Source organism: Leptonychotes weddellii, chromosome 16 (assembly GCF_054177405.1).
Source record: "Leptonychotes weddellii isolate Sample4059 chromosome 16, ASM5417740v2, whole genome shotgun sequence".
NCBI classification, from domain to species: domain Eukaryota; kingdom Metazoa; phylum Chordata; class Mammalia; order Carnivora; family Phocidae; genus Leptonychotes; species Leptonychotes weddellii.
Window position 1 is genome coordinate 41,341,033 of NC_138384.1, and position 17,594 is coordinate 41,358,626.

Here is a 17,594-nt window from a genome sequence, read left to right on the forward strand (position 1 = left end):
TGGTGGGTATTGAGGAGGGCACGTTCTGCATGGAGCACTGGGTGTTGTGCACAAACAATGAATCATGGAACACTTCATCTAGAACTAATGATGTAATGTATGGGGATTAACATAAGAATTAAAAAAAAAAAAAAAAGAGGGTGCTCCACAGGCCTAAGAGATCACCTGGATAGTGAGCTCTTGCAGGCCTGCCCAGCCCCACCCTTGGGGAAGTCACTCAGAAAAGTTTGATCTGGATGAGGCCCCAGGGCTCAGGAGGGGCTGGGCAACATGCGTATCCAGTATTTCTGTTCCAAGGCCAGTGAAAGAGCAAGGCTGGGGAGAAAACCCAAAGCTCCTGGTTCCCAGTTTGAAGCACCGTCCTGATGGACGATGATAGCACAGCGGTTAAAAGCATGAAGGCCTGCTGCCAGAATGCAAACTGGGCTCTTCTAAGTGCTGTGGGTAAGGGACTTCAGCTCCATGAGCCTCAGTTTCCTCATCTGGAATATGATAATAGTTCCCATCCTACAGAATCACTGAGAGGATGAAATCAATATCTAAACACACTTAGAATAGTGCCTGACAAATGTCCTAACCAAACATATTAGAAACTTGTCTAGAGAGCTAGAAGTTTCTTCCCTGAGTCTGGGCAATTCACTCATTGTTACACCGGGTCACCACAGCCCCAGCCTGGGCCTAGCCCCCTCCCGCCTGGATCTCTGGGTGCTCCAGCTTCCTCCTGAACCCCTTTACTGTCTCACCACCTCCAGTCCCCACAGGTAGCCTCCCTCCCTGTCCAAAGCCCTTCCGAAGCTCCCAGTGCCCTCAGGATAGTCCACCTCCTTCCACGTGGCGCCCATGCCCTGTGTGATCTGGGCTCTTGTCCACCTGTTGAAACCCCATGTTTGGGGCGCCTGGGTGGCTCAGTCATTAAGCGTTTGCCTTCGGCTCAGGTCACGATCCCAGGGTCCTGGGATCGAGCCCCGCATCGGGCTCCCTGCTCCGGGGGAAGCCTGCTTCTCCCTCTCCCACTCCCCCTGCTTGTGTTCCCTCTCTCGCTGTGTCTCTGTCAAATAAATAATCTTAAAAAAAAAAAAAAAAAAAAAGAAACCCCATGTTTACCACCTCCCCTGTCTTGTTACAGAAATATTTGCAGATCCTTGAGAAGAACACCTCTCCATTTCAGCCTGCAACTCTGCACGGACTGTTCATTCTCCTCATCACAGCCGGGACAGTTCTCAGGCCCCCTTAACCCCCAGCCTTGGCCAGGCCCGCCCTAGGGGCTCCCTCATTACAGCTCTGACCACTCTGGGCTGTCACTGGTGAGGGAGGGATCTGTCTCTGCCACTGGACTAGGTGCCTTGAGGGCAGGATCTCTCTTCTTTGGTGAAGGCGTGCCCTGAATGGGTCTAAGTAGGGAGCTGAGGCACACAGGCTCTTTGACCTTGAGGAAATGGGAAACCCCAAGAGAAGACGGCTGAAGTGACCTGGGGACAGGTGGTTCGGTGAGACCCTACCGGTCCTTGTGCAGCTTCAGGAGCCTCTTCACGTCATCTCTGCTCCTGGGGACTGGCCTGGCCTTCTCTAAGGCCTCCTTCAGGAGCTGACTCTTCTCTAGGCCGAAGACGTGAGGGGGAGCCAGTGCCCTCACAGGGGGTGGAGGTGGGGGGATAGGGGCCTGGAGACTTGAAGGGGATGGAAAAGCTAAATTGGGGACATTTGGGGGTAGAGGAAGTGGAGTGATGGGGGCTTGGGGAACAGGGGTTTGTGGAGGGGCTGGGGGCTCGATCGGAGGAGAGCACGGAGAAATCATTTTGGGGTCTATGGCATGCAAGTGCTGGAAGGTCAAGAATCGGGGCGGGATGGATGCTCTAAAATGAGTTAGTCACAGGGATGGACGTTCTGAAGGTTTTAGCGCGGAGTTCCAGAACTTGTGTGCTGAGCAGTGGGCCTGAAAGGACCAGGACTGATATTTGGAACCATGGAAGCAGGGGGTTAACAGGGCGGGTCCTTTATCCGGAACTACATTTGTGGTTTGGGGCTGGATTGCAAGGCTCAAGAAGGGGGATTTAGTTAAGGGTTACTGTATAACCCAGGAAAGGTTTGTAAAACTCCGGAGTCAATTTTGGGAAAATGAATGCTCGGATCTGGGGTGGGGTGCCTAAAGGGTGGGGTTTGGGGGGTCCAGGGCTAAAGACTAGGGAATTTTGGCTCTGTAACCCCTCACATCCCAGGCCCGAGTTCGGAACCTTGGAGCTGACCTTTGAATCAGAGGTCAGGAGATCAAAAGGACACCTGGCAGGGAGAATGGCTTAGTCGTGGAGAAGGTCCTGGAATCAGAGCGCAAAAGGAGAAGTCCCCTCGGTTGGGGAAGGCTCAGAGGTCGGAGGACGCTGAGAGCCGCGATACCGCCGGGATAGGTAACGGAGCCAGAAAGTAAAACGCACCTCCCCTTCCAGCAAAATGGCGGCCGCAGCACACATTTTTCCCATATCACGTGGTGGGACTCGCAACTCGTGCCCGCCCCCATAGCGTCACGTGATGAGAGAAGGCGGGGCGGTGGGGGGGGGGAAAGGAGAGGCTTTTAAAGGACCGCCCCCCCGGAAGAGACTGAAGCGCGAGCGGCTTCTCCATTGGCAGGAAGCGCGTGAGGGGCCGCGGCCTTCGCTGATTGGTCCGTAGGCCCTCAGGGCCGGGTCGGGCGGGGTTTTTCAGCCGAGGCGGGAACCCAAATGTCGTTTTTGATTGGCAAGGTTTGGGTCCAGGGGCGCGACTGACTCTGATTGGTCAAGGTACTGAGTTTCCGCGCGGGATTGGCTTGCAGAAAGATAAAGGCGGGACCAGGAGAGGAAGCTTTGGTAGTCGGCTCTCAGAAACGTAGGAGGTGACTCTTGCAGGAGCTGCGGCTCTGTTGGTGAGTAATCTCGGGCAATGGCGGCCATCGACGCCGGGCGAGCGGAGCGCTTGCCGCCTGGGCCTTCTCGCGCCTCGTGTGGGGAAACTATCTTCCCGCTGCGCGAGGTTAGGGCGCCTCAGTCGTGTCTTTCCTTAACTGACTCTTACATCCGGGTTTTTTTCTGCTGGGCCGTCCTTTGAGCTCGTGGGCCAATGGGGTTCGCCACTTAGGACGCTCCGCCTACTGGGTCGCGTAGAGCATCTTGGGACTCGTAGTAAACCTCTCGAGATCTCCTTCTACCACGCGGGGAGCAGAAGCTGTCCAGCTTTCGCTTTGTTTTCCAAGCTGTGCCTCCTTCCCGCCTCTCCCGACTTCCTCCTGGGAGGAAGATCCCTGAGCAGCCCGTTAAGCCCGTTTTGGGGCAGAGGATTTGGAGAAACCCAGGGCTGAAGTTACCTTTTTTCCTTCTTTCAGCTCTACCTCGGCATCTATCTCCATGGCAGTTCCCGAGACCCGCCCCAACCACACTATTTATATCAACAACCTCAACGAGAAGATCAAGAAGGATGGTGAGTTCTGGGGATAGTCCAGACTCCAGGTTACCTCGCACGAGCCGGCCCCCTCTTGCATACCCCGCATTCACTTCTCTTCCTTCGCTTTCTCCAGGCAAACCGTCAGTTAATCCTTCAGCCTTTGCACACACTGCTTCCTGTGTCTTTAACGCGCCTCCAGTCCATCTTGTACTCTGGCCATTAGCCTGGTCACTGTTGTTCGTCTTTGAAGGTTTCAGCTCACAGGACTCCTCCAAGAACCCTTCGGCGTCCCCTTTCCCCTCAGGTGCCTGCCTCTGACTTCCCAGAGGCGCTGGACATGTCCCGCTCAAGCCCTGATGGTTCTGGGCTGTTACGGGGTTGTCTGCACTGGTGTGTGAGCTCCATGAGAGTAAGCGCTGGGATGGTCTTGGTCACCGTCATGTACTCAGTGATCAGCCCACTGTGGAGGTGTTTGATTTCAAAAAGGAAATGAAATAAGAGTAAGATGGCTAACACCATCATCAAGTACTGATATGTACATCTTTATTAAGTTAAATTCTCACAATATTTCAGGAAGGAGCTGTTACTTCTCTTTCTCAGATTAGGAATCAGACTCAGGTGATGTGACTTGCCCAGGGTCACACAACAAGGTAAAGTGGTTGAGGCCACCAGTGTGGAATTCTGCTTAAGAACTCTATTCTTGACATTGGACGTATTTTTCCATTTTCTTTATCACCTTTATTGAGTTTCATTTTCTATATTTGAAAATTGAGGGCGCCTGGGTGGCTCAGTTGGTTAAGCGACTGCCTTCGGCTCAGGTCATGATCCTGGAGTCCCGGGATCGAGTCCCGCATCGGGCTCCCTGCTCGGCAGGGAGTCTGCTTCTCCCTCTGACCCTCCCCCCTCTCCTGCTCTCTCTCTCTCATTCTCTCTCAAATAAATAAATAAAATCTTTAAAAAAAAAGAAAATTGAACAAAGCCTTAGTACTTTATTTGCATGGATGTTACATGGATTACATTAGCCAAACATCCATGCAGTGCTTCCTTTTATGGTATCCAGTTGTTAGTAAGGGCTGGATAAAATTTATCGCTTATTATCCCCTTAAGAAAATTCTTGGGGGTGGGGGTGCCTGGGTGGCTCAGTCGGTTAAGTGTCTGCCTTCGGCTCAGGTCATGATCCCAGGGTCCTGGGATCAAGCCCCGCATCGGGCTCCTTGCTCAGTGGGGAACCTGCTTCTCCCTCTCCCTCTGCCTGCCGCTCCCCCTGTTTGTACACTCTCTCTGTGTCAAATAAATAAATAAAATCTTTAAAAAAAAGAAAAGAAAAAAAATTCTGGCAGGGGTGGAGAAAATTCTCAGGGAGAACCAAAGGAGTTTGCTGGAATTAAGTTTGAGCTGTTGAAGAAAACCAGACAAGCCATGTAAATCCCCTTGTGCCTTTAGAGTATTGTGCCCAGCCAGTACTCTGTGGTGCTGGGGAAACACTGGTGACAGACAGTCCTGGTCCTGCCTTCCTGGGGCCACAGTCCAGTGGGGAAGGCAGACCTGCTTCCAGACAGCGGTAGCCCAGAGTAGCCAGGGCCATGATTGGGGAAGCATAAGCAGAGTGGTCAGGACTGGGATGGGGCATCCCGACAGAGGGGTTTGTTCTCTCTCATAGAAGAGGAGACATTTCAGAGAAGCCTTCCAGGTATATGGAAGCACAGTGTATATGTCGTGGTGAGGGAGAAGAGTGTTCCGAACCTGGACCAACATGTGCAGATGTCTAGCGGCAAAAGAGAGCCCGGGCCATTCTGGAAACGACAAGCAGTTTTGTGTGACTGAGGCTTGTGACACAGGGAGAACCTTTCAGTGAGCAGTGCACTGATGGTTTGTGGGATCTTGTGGGCGGGTGGGCCGTTAGACTTTGTCCTGAGGCCATCAGGGAGCCAGGCGAGGGACACAGTCTGGTGTGAGGACAACGTATGGAGGGTGAACTTGAGTGGGCGAGAAGGGAGAGAGGCCCAGAGTCCAGGGGAATGACCGAGGCCCAAACTGGGTTCATGGGGGTGGAGAGAAACACCAGAAATGGCATCAGGAGAATTTTTGGCAAATTTTGCCAAAACACATTTTGCTTCCCTCTTTACCCCACTATTTTCTTTTCTTCCCTCACCTAGTCTTTCAGCAGGTGTCTTCAGCTCAGATGCCTCCTTTGTTTTGTTTTTTGTTGTTGTTTTTTTAAGGATTTTATTTGTCAGAGAGCACAAGCAGGGGGAGTGGCAGGCAGAGAGAGGGAGAAGCAGGCTCCCCGCTGAGCAGAGAGCCTGATGTGGGGCTCGATCCCAGACCCTGGGATAATGACCTGAGCCGAAGGTAGACCCCCAACTGACTGAGCCCCCCAGGCGTCCCTCAGATGCCTTCTTTGCATAAGATTGTTTTTTTTTCTGTCAGGTGTGGTAGTTTGTTTGTGAGATACGGTGGCAGGGGGTTCAGATGGACTTGGGTCCCGGTCCCCGCTCTGTAGCTTCTTCCCAGTACCTTCAGGGCACTCCTCCTGAGCCAGCAATGAATCCTCTGAGTGCCTGTTTTCCTGTTCATAAAATTGAGACCGTTCTGGTCGCTGTCTCACGAAGTGGTGGTGAGAACTTAGTGAAGTTTTTTCCGTAAAACATTTAGTGGTCTCTTTCTTCATGCATATGTTCTTGGTGAAGCCTGGGTGCTAGAATCTTCACTGAGCCTGGGGCCACTGCAGTAAGCCAACTGGAGGGGCTTGTAGTTAAGGATAGCCAAACAAGGAAGCAAATGTGAGGTCAGGAGGTGGGAAATACCGCGAAGGAAAAGCAGGTAGGGTGCAAGGAGTGGGGAGAGTGACAACGGGGCACCTTTGTTAAGACAGGATGGTCGGGGGCGGCCTCTGAAGTGGGAACACTTTTACTGAGAGCTGGGTGACTAGAAGGAGGCAGTGGTGTACACATCAGGAGAAAGGTCCTTGTGGTGGAGGCAACAGCTGGGGCAAAGGTCCTGAGGCAGCATCCGGGTACCGGCCCGGGAAAGGGCTATGAGGCCAGTGTGACTGGAGATAGGAGCGGTGGGGTGGAAGGTGGGGGGACCAGGTTGGAGAGGTTGGCCAGGGCCGCCTCACACAGGCCTGGGTCAAGGTGCTGGTGACGGGGAAAAGCACGCTCACATTTATCGAGCATTTGTCATGGGCCCTTTGTTACGTGGGCCTCCTGTTCTTCATCCAGCAGGAGGTACCCGTACCCTCCCATGCTCTCAGAGGAGCCCCCACAACCCACCCCTGCTGGTATTGCTGGCCCTTGAGGGGTTCCCGACCTGTGGCAGTGTGTCAGGTGGCTGATGGTTTCCCTCCTGGGCCTCGCTCGGCTCTGAAAAAGGAACTCAGCCCCCAGGACAAGGTACCAAGACCTCCAGTCACCCATGGGCCTTCCCTTCCTCCCCCTGCAGAGCTGAAGAAGTCCCTCTATGCCATCTTCTCCCAGTTTGGCCAGATCCTGGATATCCTGGTTTCCCGAAGCCTGAAGATGAGGGGCCAGGCCTTTGTCATTTTCAAGGAGGTCAGCAGCGCCACCAACGCCCTGCGCTCCATGCAGGGTTTCCCCTTCTACGACAAGCCCATGGTGAGTGCCGTGGCAGACTAGGTGGGTCTGGACCTCCTGTCACTCGTAGTCCGGTCCCCTAAAGTCAGGAATCTCTCTGGCTGTTGGTCAGCGTTCACTGTTCTTTGTACTAGGGCGGGTGGGGGGGGGGCGCCAAGTGACTGGGGGAGCCCCCAGCCCTGCCCTTTCAGACCCCAGATGGTGACGACCCAGAGGGGCCAGGGCTGGGATAGGGGAAGTGCACAGATCTTGGGGGAGCTTAGGAGAGGCACTTCACCCAGTCTGGGGGTTCAGAGAAGGCTTTCTGGATGTGAGGCTCAAAGGAGAAGGACTAGCTGGGGGAGGCAGGGGAGAAAGTGTTAGATAACTGGGAGCATTTGTAGTTGAGGAAGTGGGTCAAGTCGGTTTGGCTGGAGCGAAGGGTGGGTGTGGGGTGGGGGTGCTTGGGAGCCATGGAAGGGTTTAGGGAGATGCCTCTGGCTGTTGGGGAGAGTGAATTAGAGGCGGGAGGTTAGGGGAGGCTGGGTGTGAGGGAGCCCTGGCCAGGACCAGGGTGGGGGCCATGAATGGGTAGAAATGGGTGGGTTGCAGGGGTTCAAGAGACCAAGTGGACAGCCAGCGGGGCTGCATTCTGGGTGGTGGGGAATGGCTTAAAGTTCCCGCCCTGAACTAGCATTCCTGCCGTATCACTGGCAGCCATCTTTGGTTCTTGGGGCCTTTTTCCTTATCCCTCTATCAGTGGAGTTTCACCTGATGGGACTATGCCTCCTTGACCCAACTCCCTTGGGGAGGGAACAGCAAATGCTGGTATGTCCAGGTCCCAGGCGGGTCACCTCCCGTGGAAGACAGTGGGCCCTGGGAGCCGTGGGGTAGCCTGGAACCCTACCGTCGTGTGGAGGGGGCACGGATGTGCCTGCTGTCACCTCTGGGTGTGAGCCCAGACTTAGTGCATCTTCCATTGCTTTTCTGGAACAGCTGGGAACTCGCTCTTGAAGTATAAAGATCATAGTGTTACCGTGTTGATCCTCCTCCCCTGCTCCCCAAAGCACCGCGCGGAGCATTTCAGACACTCACGTGAGAGTGAGTTCTGTGAGGGAGTCTGTCAGGCCTGCCTTCAGAACCTCTGCCGCTGCCTGCTTCTTCCTCCTCCCCTGTGGCTTTCCTGGTCTCTGCTTGGACCCCTGCTCCCCACAGGCTCTTCTCCATGTGCAGTCCCAGGGCTGCTTCCAGCACACCCGGCAAATGTCCTCACTTTCTGCTTTGGACACTCCATGGCTCCCAGCTTTTCCCAGGGAAAAAACCCAAACTCCTCCCTCCTCATCCCCGTTGATCTTGAACATGCTGCACACCTTGTCTACTGTTCCCTTTGGTAGAACGCTTTTTTCCTAGATCTTCCTCTCTGTCTCTACACCAGTGTCACTTCACGGAGGCCTCTCTTAGCCACACTCTGAAATTTTCGATTCTTACCTTTTTTTTTTTTTTTTAAGTAGGCTTCACGCCCAACCTGGGGCTTGAACTCGCAGCCCTGAGATTGAGAGTCGCATGCTCTGAGTCGGCCACTTTTTAATCTTTCTCTTCGTGTCTTTCTCACCATGTACAGCATGAGGGCAGGGGCCTTTGTGGGCTGTACCCCCAGAATAGAGGTTTTCCATAGACCGCTGAGCATGAGCTTTAGCCTGGGGGTCTAAACTCTTGTGTGATTGGAACCCCCCTGCATAGTGTTCCTGTCCTGGCCCTATTTTCTTGGGCTTCTGCCTTTGGCCTGATGCTCAGGACTGTCCCATCTTCCCTTCAGAATCCCAGCAACCCACTGACGGAACACCTAATGCGTGCCAGCGACTATTCCAAGCACTTAAGCTCATTTAGTCCTTAAAGTCATCCTTTCAAGTGGGAAGTTTCCACAGTCCCCATTTTACAGATGAGGACGTTGAGGCCAAGGGATTTCCATAACCTTACTCACTGAGCCTCTGGTACAGGTCTGCTTTTGCACCCAGGCAATTTGGCTTTGAGATTGACGCTCTTTACCCTTCTGCTCTCTGTTTGGCAGCGCATTCAGTATGCCAAGACTGACTCGGATATCATTGCCAAGATGAAGGGCACCTTCGTGGAGCGGGACCGCAAGCGGGAGAAGAGGAAGCCCAAGAGCCAGGAGACCCCAGCGGCCAAGAAGGCCGTACAGGGTGGGGCAGCCGCCCCCGTGGTGGGGGCTGTCCAGGGGCCTGTCCCGGTAAGCCAGGGCCCAAAGATGATGCCCTCTCCCCATCAGGCCTGCCTTAGCCTTGTGGCCTGGCATGTGGGCACAATGGGTGGGGGAGGTCTCTCCTTGGGGTTCTGGCCCCCTCCCTTTCCATTTCCTTCCAGAACTTGTGTGCCTTTTTCTGAGGGATTGCGCACTTGGGTGATAGACTCTGCACTTGGAAATGCCTCTGTGCTTCCCCAACTTTTTCAGGAGCTTTCTTTCTCTGTGTCTGTCCCTTGGTTTCTTTCTCCCGTTGACCTTAATCTTGTTGCCTATGTCTTAATGTCTATGCAGAAAGTCCAGAGGAAGCCACGAACCAACTTTTTTGGATTAATTAGTGAATTTAATTTATTAGGTTCACCAGAGAGAAGGTCAGTGTGGAAGAAGTCAGTTTTATTTCTCTGTGCTAGCAACAAACAAGTAGACTCCAAATTTTAAAATAGCTCAGGATTAAATCCAACGAAAGGTGTGCAAAAACCACCTACTAAAAGTATAGAACATTCACTGAGAGAAATGGGAGGTGAATTCAGCAAATGGACAGGCGACTCAAAACTTGTTAAGATGCCAGTCCTCCAGATTGCCCAAACACTCAACACAATTCCGATCAAAATGCCAGCAGGAATTTTGGGGACATTGGCAGTCCATTTCCACAGGGCTGTGGAAAGGCAAGGCAAGGCAGGTAAGGAGAAATGAAGCTGGGGGGCCCACTGTAGGCGTCAAGATAATGTGACATTGGCCTAAGGGGATGGAGATGGACCAGGTGGCAGAAGAGAGTCCAGAAATAGGTCCACATAGGCATGGTTTCTCAGCCGGTGAAGGCTCCACCGAGGTCCAGTGGTGAAAGGACTTTTTTTTTTTTTTTTTTTTTGCTAGTAAATGGATGAATTGAATGTCTGTGAGGCAAAGAATTAGTCTTACTTCAGCTATATAAGTTAATTTGAGATGAATCCGTAGACCTCAGCGTGACAGCTAAAACAATAAAGCTTCTAGAAAGAAACAGGAAAATCTCTTCATGACCTTTGTGAGGGCCCGAGAAGTAGAAATGCCCCGTTTTCTAAATAGAATCGAGAAAGCACAAAGTACTTCAGAAGAGCTAGGCGAATTGTATCTGTTCCTTACTGCTGGGTCTCCACGTTGGCTTTTCTGCCCGGGTCACACACTGTTTGTCCGGCTTTCACCAGTGCCAGGTCACTTTCTGTCTGGCGTCAGCAGCGGGCCCGGGGTTCCTGCCCAGCTTCCCTCTTCTTACCCAATCCCCTCTTCTGCACCCAGCTTTTTGTCTACCTTTGAGTCCTCAGCTGTGGTTCCCACGCCACCGGCAGCCCCGTCTCCCCTGGGGGCATGAGCTGTGTGCCTTCGGGCTGGCTCCCTTCCATTTCTCTCCCACATCTGCCCTGTCCAGCCCTGCCCATCTCCGCCTTCCGCTCTCTGTTCCTCTTTTCGCTGTAGGTCTCTTTTCTCCCCCCCTTCCCAAGGAAAAGTATAACTGCTCATTACAGTGTTTACTTCCACTTCTTTTGTTAACAGTCATTAGCATTTTCCTGTCTTTTTTTTTTTTTTTCTATAGTGATGAACAGTTGGGTCACGTTGGCTAGTTTTTCTATGTTAAAAAAATTTTTTTAAGTTTCTAGTTTGATATCTGCCTTGAGCCTGGGTCAGTTTTGCTCCATCCATTTTCCTTCGGGTGACCTTTGTCTCCATGGGTGCCTTGGGCTCTCTCCCCTGTGTCTTTCACACCCTGGATCTCCTGACACCCTCTGGTCCGCTCTGCCTCCTGCTGACACCAAACCCGCCCCACTCAGCCCTGCCCTCCGTCTCTCTGCAGGGCATGCCCCCGATGACCCAGGCACCCCGCATCATGCACCACATGCCTGGCCAGCCTCCCTACATGCCGCCTCCTGGCATGATCCCCCCTCCAGGCCTGGCTCCTGGCCAGATCCCGCCAGGGGCCATGCCCCCGCAGCAGCTTATGCCGGGGCAGATGCCGCCTGCCCAGCCTGTAAGTGTCTCCTTCTCCTGGGGTCTCATAAACAGCTAGAACATGGGAATAGAAAGGGACGGGTGGGGGGTCTGTTGGAGGGAAAGAGAGGGATTGTTGGAGGAGCTTCGGTCAGGGTGAGGCTGGAGCGGCGACCAGAACCTGGTTTGATTCGGTGAACTTCTGCGGAGCACCCGCTGATGGATACAGCAGTGCTCTTAGTGGCTTGTAGGCTGGTGGGGGCAAGGTGGTGTAGACAGGCAACATCAGCGATGTCAGGTGAAGGGGGCAGAAAGAATTCAAGTGGGGTGGGGGTGGGAAACAGGAAGGCACTAGGTACCCCTAGACTCATGGGCTCTATCACTTCCTTGCAGCTTTCAGAAAATCCACCAAATCACATCTTATTCCTCACCAACTTGCCCGAGGAGACCAACGAGCTCATGCTGTCCATGCTTTTCAACCAGTAAGTGGGGCCAGTAGCTTTGCAGGGGCCAGAGGGCAATGGCCAGGAGATGGCACCATGGGGCCAGGCCTCGGAGTTCTGCTGTGGAGCCCTGAGCCTGCTTGGGATTTGCAGGCAGGACAGTGACTAGAGGCCTAAAAGGTGGAAACTGAGGCCAGGCCCACAGCCTGAGGAGGTAGGGTCTAGCAGTGCGGGACCTTCCTCGACTTCGTGAGGGGTGGGGGAGTCCCTGGGCCTCCTCTTTCCAGCCTCTAAATCAGAAAAGTGCTTGGTGTGTATAAAATAACGGCAAGGTGGCATCGAGCACTGGCTAGAGGCCCAAATCGGCTGCAAAATCAAACTGTGTTGGTGGGAGATGGGGATGACTGAAACCTCATGTGCTGGTAATGGGGTGTAACCACTATGGCTGTTGCGTTCAGTGAAGCAGGGGGTATGTGCTCACCTGGTGACCCTGCTTCTAATCTTAATATCCTAAAGATACTCTTAAGGTGAGTCCCAAGGGATGTGGATGGACCTCATTCCTCCGGGTGGTGGGGAGTTGGAGCCAGCCTGGGGAAGAGGGAGAGGTCAGACGCGCTACTCGCCATGACCTGCTCTGGGGCAGTTGGAAGAATAGAGCAGCACGGATGGTTCTTTGTAACACGACAGGGAATTTTGAGAAACTCCGTAAGACAGAAAAAAACAATATCACACGTATATCCTTCTGTAAAACAATACGTACTTTGTTAAGAACAGCGGCAGAAGGATCATAAAAAGTCAGGGTAGTGTTTATTTCTGGAACGGGGTGGGTGGGTTATGATTGGGGAAGGACATGGGGGCAGTGTTCTGTTTTTTTTATTTTTTTATTTTTCAAAGATTTTATTTGAGACAGAGAGAGAGCCCCCAGGCAGGGGGAGGGGCAGAGGGAGAGGGAGAAGCAGACTCCCCGCGGAGCAGGGAGCCCAATCCGGGGCTCGATCCCAGGACCCTGGAATCATGACCTGAGCCGAAGGCAGACGCTTAACGACTGAGCCACCCGGGCCCTCCCGTGTGTCCTGTTTCTTGATCTAAGTTGTGGTTGCATAGACGTGGGTGTTCATGTTAAAATATTTCCTTAAATGACACGTTTGCATTGTGTGTACTTGTTTATGTTAGGGTTCCTCAGCTTCACACTGTGTGCATTTGGGGCTGGATAATCCTTTCTTACTGTGCATTGTAGGATGTGTAGCAGTATTCCTGATCTCTAGGCTCCCGATGCCAGACCATTTCGGGGGAGATACCAAGTCTGGATCCCTGAGGTTTCTTCCCTTCTTTCAGGTTCCCTGGCTTCAAGGAGGTCCGACTGGTCCCGGGGCGGCACGACATCGCCTTTGTGGAGTTTGACAATGAGGTGCAGGCAGGGGCTGCTCGTGATGCACTGCAGGGCTTCAAGATCACCCAGAACAATGCCATGAAGATCTCCTTTGCCAAGAAGTAGCACCTTTTCCCCCTGCCTGCCCCTGCCCCCTGTTCTGGGGCCACCCCTTCCCCCCCTTGGCTCAGCCCCCTGAAGGTAAGTCCCCCTCGGGGGCCTTCTCAGAGCCGTGTGTGAGTTGAGTGGTCGCCACACAGCATTGTACCCAGAGTCTGTCCCCAGACATTGCACCTGGCGCTGTTAGGTTGGAATTAAAATGGCTTTTTTTGAGGTTCGGTTTTTCACAACCATCTGTCGTTTTTATTTTCTTGTCGTCTGTGCCGCCTTCTGCACATCAGAATATTCTGGGTGTTTGGACCTCTTAGCATGCTGGGGTTTGCCGCCTTGGGAAAACACAGAATAATGTAGTAACTTTGTCTACTTCAGGCATCTTTACTAGTTTGGAAAAATTTCTGTTTTGTCTCCATCAGCATTCAGAGCAGGAAATTGAAACCCAGGCTGCCATGTGCAGTTGCGCAGGTTGTGTACTACACAAGGATGCCACCCACCTTTAAGGGGGCACTATTTACTTTGTAGATTCGTATGTTTTTTCCTAACTTGATAGTGTTAAGAAAGGTTTTTCTTCGCCTTTTTTGAATCTTCACAAAAATGCCTTCTGTCGTAGCAACAGTCCCCAGAAACCACGCTAGATACTTCAGGAAGAAAAGGAAGGGAACCGGGTGCTCAGGAATTCATTGGAAGAATAGAAGGAGTGGTAGCCTGGGTTTGAGACACTTGAGTTGAAGTTTGCAGTCTCTGATTGAGCTGCAGTGTGGACTTCAGGCAGGCGCCAATGCTGCTGATGGAAGTGCCCGGCCCACATGGGAAGCCACTGACCAGGCACAAAGGGTGTGGCCACTTCAAACACCGCTAATCTTCCCTGCTGGCCACCCGCCAGCCAGGAGCCTCGGGCAGGTGGCCGAACCACGTCCTGCAGTCCCCTGGCTGCAGGGGAATCTAGGAAATGGAGTTTCTGATTGGACAGTCATGTAATCTACCTGAAGCTATGGATAAGAAGGGAGATCAAAGGAGGGACCTTCTTTAGCAGTCTCTTAACAAACCTGATTCTGGAAAAAAAAAATTTGTTTTAAAGATTTTATTTATTTATTTGAGAGAGAATGGGGAGGGGGGGCAGAGGAAGAGGGACAAGCAGACTCCCTGCCGAGTAGGGAGCCTGACAGGGTGCTCGATCCCAGGACCCTGAGATCATGACCTGAGCTGAAGTCAGACGCTTAACCAACTGAGCCACCCAGGCGCCCCTGGAAATTTTTTTAATTGACTCAAAAATACACATATTGCTTAAGACCCTTTCTCAGGTCCTGTACATAGAAAACTGAGATCATGTGCCAGAAGTAGAAAATTGACCACAAAAATAAATATTAGAAGAGTGTTCAATTCTTTCTGGTCATCTTCCGTAAAGGCTCTAAGCCCAAGCCTGCTCATGCTATGCTCGTTTCTGTTAAAGAGGAACATCATCCACGTTTGCAGTGATACTTACAGCACCAAATACAGTCTTTCTCCTTGTAGGATCCGAAAGACTAAAAGGAGAAAGGGATTGTTGTCCCCTGAGAGGCAGGCCTTTTTGCCGATGGCAAGTGGAAACGCCTCGCCCACCACATTGGCAACCGCAGGTTCTGTGGTCAGTAGATCCTGGTTTTTATTGTCTGCCTGGTGGACCCCCTAGCTGTTCCCCATGAGCAGCTGATGTCCCGGCTCCGAGCTTCATTTTCTTCCCAGGTAAGGGAAGAATTCCTGTATGTTAGTCCTGTGGTATTCATGGTTGGTACACACCACCACGGCCAACATACACCCACTGTCAGGCCCCCAGGAAGCACCATAAACTCAGCAAATACTTACCGAGTACCTATCGTGCTAAACACTCTTCTTGGCACAGGACACGCAGTGGTGAATGAAATCGACAAGCCAACTGCAAAAACTGCGTTCTGATAAAACAACTGGGGTGGTGGGGCTGGGGAACAGTCCCGGGTGATCAAGGAAAGCTGATCATCAGACGTGACTTTGGAGCAGGGCTGTTTCTCCCATCCACAGTGGCGGTGCTGGGTATTGGGTGCGTGGAGATGGCTGAGGTCCAGGCTTTGCCCCTGATGAATTCTTCCCCACCCCCAAGCCCATGCGGCCCAATCCACTGCCCCCTCACAAAAGTTTGGACTCGAGGCCATAGGTGAGAATGCCCGAGGCCGGGAGATGGCCACCCAGGAGAATGACCTTGGGCACGGGGATCTACTGGAGACGCAGTTTTAGAGGTTGAGACTTGAGTTCAGATCCCCCCTCCGTTTTCTCCTGACCTTCGGCAGCAGACAACTCCACACGCAGTGAGTGACGGGTGTGGGCCTGGAGCCAAATCTGACCCCTCTGTTCCCTGGCTCTAACCTTGGGCAAGTTTCTGAAGGCTGTCCCCTGCCATTTCCATGGCAGCCCTCTTAAGGTGATGTAGAGTGTCCCTTCGAGTTAATAAGATAAAAATTAGTGCTGAGTGCTCTTTATTTTATTTTTTTTTAAAACATTTTACTTATTTATTTTGACAGAGAGAGAGACAGCGAGAGAGGGAACACAAGCAGGGGGAGTGGCAGAGGGAGAAGCAGGTTTTCCGCTGAGCAGGGAGCCCGATATGGGGCTCGATCCCAGGACCCTGGGATCATGACCAGAGCCGAAGGCAGATGCTTAACGACTGAGCCATCCAGGTGCCCGCCTGAGTGCTCTTTAAATAACTTAGCTTTCCTGGTTCCTGTTTTAGTAAGGCGAGGCTCTTAGAAGAGAAATCGCTCAGCCCAGGTCACCCAGTCAGGAAGTGGCTTGTGAAGATAAATAGGGATTATGGTAGAGCATTGCTAGCCATAAGCCCCAGCATAAAATACTTGGTTCTTGAGAGTGGGGGCTGTTCCTGGCGATCAAAAGGCTGCCTTGTTCTGTCCTTGAGCACAGGAAATTCCAAGGTAGTTTCTGTACTAGCTCCCTGTTTTTTGTTCTTGGAGGGGCAGCGGAGGGGCCCAGGTACCCAAGCAGCCTCAAGAGAAGATGGAATTAAATATCTCAGCCTGCCTGTCTGGGCCTCTGATTGTTGAGGGGGCTGGGGGTGGCTGTCACTTGGAGTGGCCTGGGCTGCTTTGGGCCTATCTGGGTGTTTCCTTGGGCAGGCAGCCCTCACCCTGTCCTTGAAATGGTTCTGGCTGGGTAGCAGCCTCTAGGTGTTGTGGGCGAAATTTGGGACTGGTTAAGGGCGGAGACAGGACTGAGAACACAGGTTTCCTTGTGTTGCTGGGGAGAGGGAGGGCAGAAGGAAATTGGAGACCCCATTTCCCCCTTGGTCACTCTCTTGCTTGGAGTCCACGATGGCTGGGTTGCCAGTGTTCCTCGGTGTCCTCATTTTGCTGTCTGCCTTCCCGGGGCCTAGTGTCGGGGGCCACACCATGCCCAAGCTGGCTGACCGCAAGCTGTGTGCTGATGAGGAATGCAGCTGTAAGAGTTGGGGGTTGGGGGGCCTGGGGGCTTCGCTGCCAGCCCATGTGGGGGGTGCTGTCATTCCCTTCTATTCCTTCCCCAGACCCCATCTCCATGGCCGTGGCCCTTCAGGACTACGTGGCCCCCGACTGCCGTTTCCTGACCATACACAGGGGCCAAGTCGTGTATGTCTTCTCCAAGCTGAAGGGCCGAGGGCGGCTCTTCTGGGGAGGCAGTGTGAGTCTTGGGAGAACAAAAGAGGAAAGGATATGGGGCTGGGGTGGGAGTACACCCTAATTTTCCACCCAAAGGGAAAATTTGAGGGGGTGGACTGAAATAGTTTGGGGGGGGCAGGGGTATTGTGATCTACTTGGTTTTTACCTTGTTGAGCCATTATGGGGCACCCACTATCGTGCCAGGCCCTGTTCCAGACCCTGAAGATACAACAGCGAATGATCCCTTTTATTCTAATGGAAGGAGACAAGCCATCAAAAAATATCAGCAAATACGTGCTCCTCTGAGAATTAATACACACTGACTGGGTGGCTACTTCAGGTGGTCAGGGAGGGCCTCCCTGCAGTGACTGTAGGCTGAGATCTGAGTGACAAGCATGGAGCCAACCATCTGGAGATCAGGAAGAAGAAAAGTGCTATGATCTTCAGCAGGAACAAGTTTGCCATCTTCCCAGACCCAGGCTTTGCCTTCTTCCTCTCCAGGTTCAGGGAGATTACTATGGAGATTTAGCTGCTCGCCTGGGCTATTTCCCCAGTAGTGTTGTACGTGAGGACCAGACCCTGAAACCTGGCAAAGTCGATGTGAAGACAGATGTGAGTGTCTTGGGGGCTGGCAGGGATCCAGAGGGAGGACCCTGGGGTTGTGATGATTGACAAAGATACTCCTGCTTTTGGCGCCCTGGCAGCGTAGCTGTGTGCGCTAGGACAAATTCCCTGCCTCGGTTTTCTTATCTGTAAAATGGGGAGTGATTTTTAAGTCCCTGTCAGATTGAGAGGTGCAAA

General features: G+C 52.7%; 3 protein-coding genes across 7 annotated transcripts in view; 2 read left to right on the forward strand and 1 right to left on the reverse strand.

The window, feature by feature from the left end:
* Positions 1-2,485, reverse strand: part of ACTMAP (actin maturation protease) — a 122,795-nt gene extending 120,310 nt beyond the window's left edge. For 2 of the 5 annotated variants that reach the window (XR_014140923.1, XM_081806932.1), the window contains exon 1: positions 1,500-2,484. Coding sequence is in view for 1 of the 5 variants with exons in the window: in XM_081806932.1 (XP_081663058.1) it covers positions 1,500-1,795 (296 nt within the window). In the remaining 4 variants the exon portion in view is untranslated. Of the gene's footprint in view, positions 1-1,499 lie in introns of all 5 variants that reach the window. The other 3 variants (XR_014140924.1, XR_014140926.1, XR_014140925.1) reach the window with 3 other exon arrangements.
* Positions 2,486-2,737: 252 nt separating this feature from the next.
* SNRPA (small nuclear ribonucleoprotein polypeptide A) lies at positions 2,738-13,367 on the forward strand. The gene is made up of 7 exons (XM_081806933.1): positions 2,738-2,896; positions 3,353-3,447; positions 6,856-7,028; positions 9,055-9,234; positions 11,072-11,245; positions 11,599-11,687; positions 12,984-13,367. Exons 2-7 carry the CDS (start codon positions 3,375-3,377, stop codon positions 13,141-13,143), a joined length of 849 nt encoding a protein of 282 aa, XP_081663059.1. The 5' UTR covers positions 2,738-2,896; positions 3,353-3,374; the 3' UTR covers positions 13,144-13,367.
* Positions 13,368-13,476: 109 nt separating this feature from the next.
* Positions 13,477-17,588, forward strand: MIA (MIA SH3 domain containing). Its single transcript, XM_081806934.1, has 3 exons — positions 13,477-16,596; positions 16,682-16,815; positions 17,295-17,588. Exons 1-3 carry the CDS (start codon positions 16,470-16,472, stop codon positions 17,463-17,465), a joined length of 432 nt encoding a protein of 143 aa, XP_081663060.1. The 5' UTR covers positions 13,477-16,469; the 3' UTR covers positions 17,466-17,588.
* Positions 17,589-17,594: the final 6 nt, after the last annotated feature.

What these genes read in the sequence shown, in the direction of transcription:
- SNRPA (XM_081806933.1), top strand. Translation starts at nt 3,375, where the DNA reads ATGGCAGTTCCCGAGACCCGCCCCAACCACACTATTTATATCAACAAC. An exon ending in CCTTCTACGACAAGCCCATG is followed by an intron (nt 7,029 to 9,054) that starts GTGAGTGCCGTG and finishes TCTGTTTGGCAG; the next exon opens with CGCATTCAGTATGCCAAGAC. An exon ending in AGATGCCGCCTGCCCAGCCT is followed by an intron (nt 11,246 to 11,598) that starts GTAAGTGTCTCC and finishes ACTTCCTTGCAG; the next exon opens with CTTTCAGAAAATCCACCAAA.
- MIA (XM_081806934.1), top strand. Translation starts at nt 16,470, where the DNA reads ATGGCTGGGTTGCCAGTGTTCCTCGGTGTCCTCATTTTGCTGTCTGCC. An exon ending in TGCTGATGAGGAATGCAGCT is followed by an intron (nt 16,597 to 16,681) that starts GTAAGAGTTGGG and finishes TTCCTTCCCCAG; the next exon opens with ACCCCATCTCCATGGCCGTG. An exon ending in GGCTCTTCTGGGGAGGCAGT is followed by an intron (nt 16,816 to 17,294) that starts GTGAGTCTTGGG and finishes CTTCCTCTCCAG; the next exon opens with GTTCAGGGAGATTACTATGG.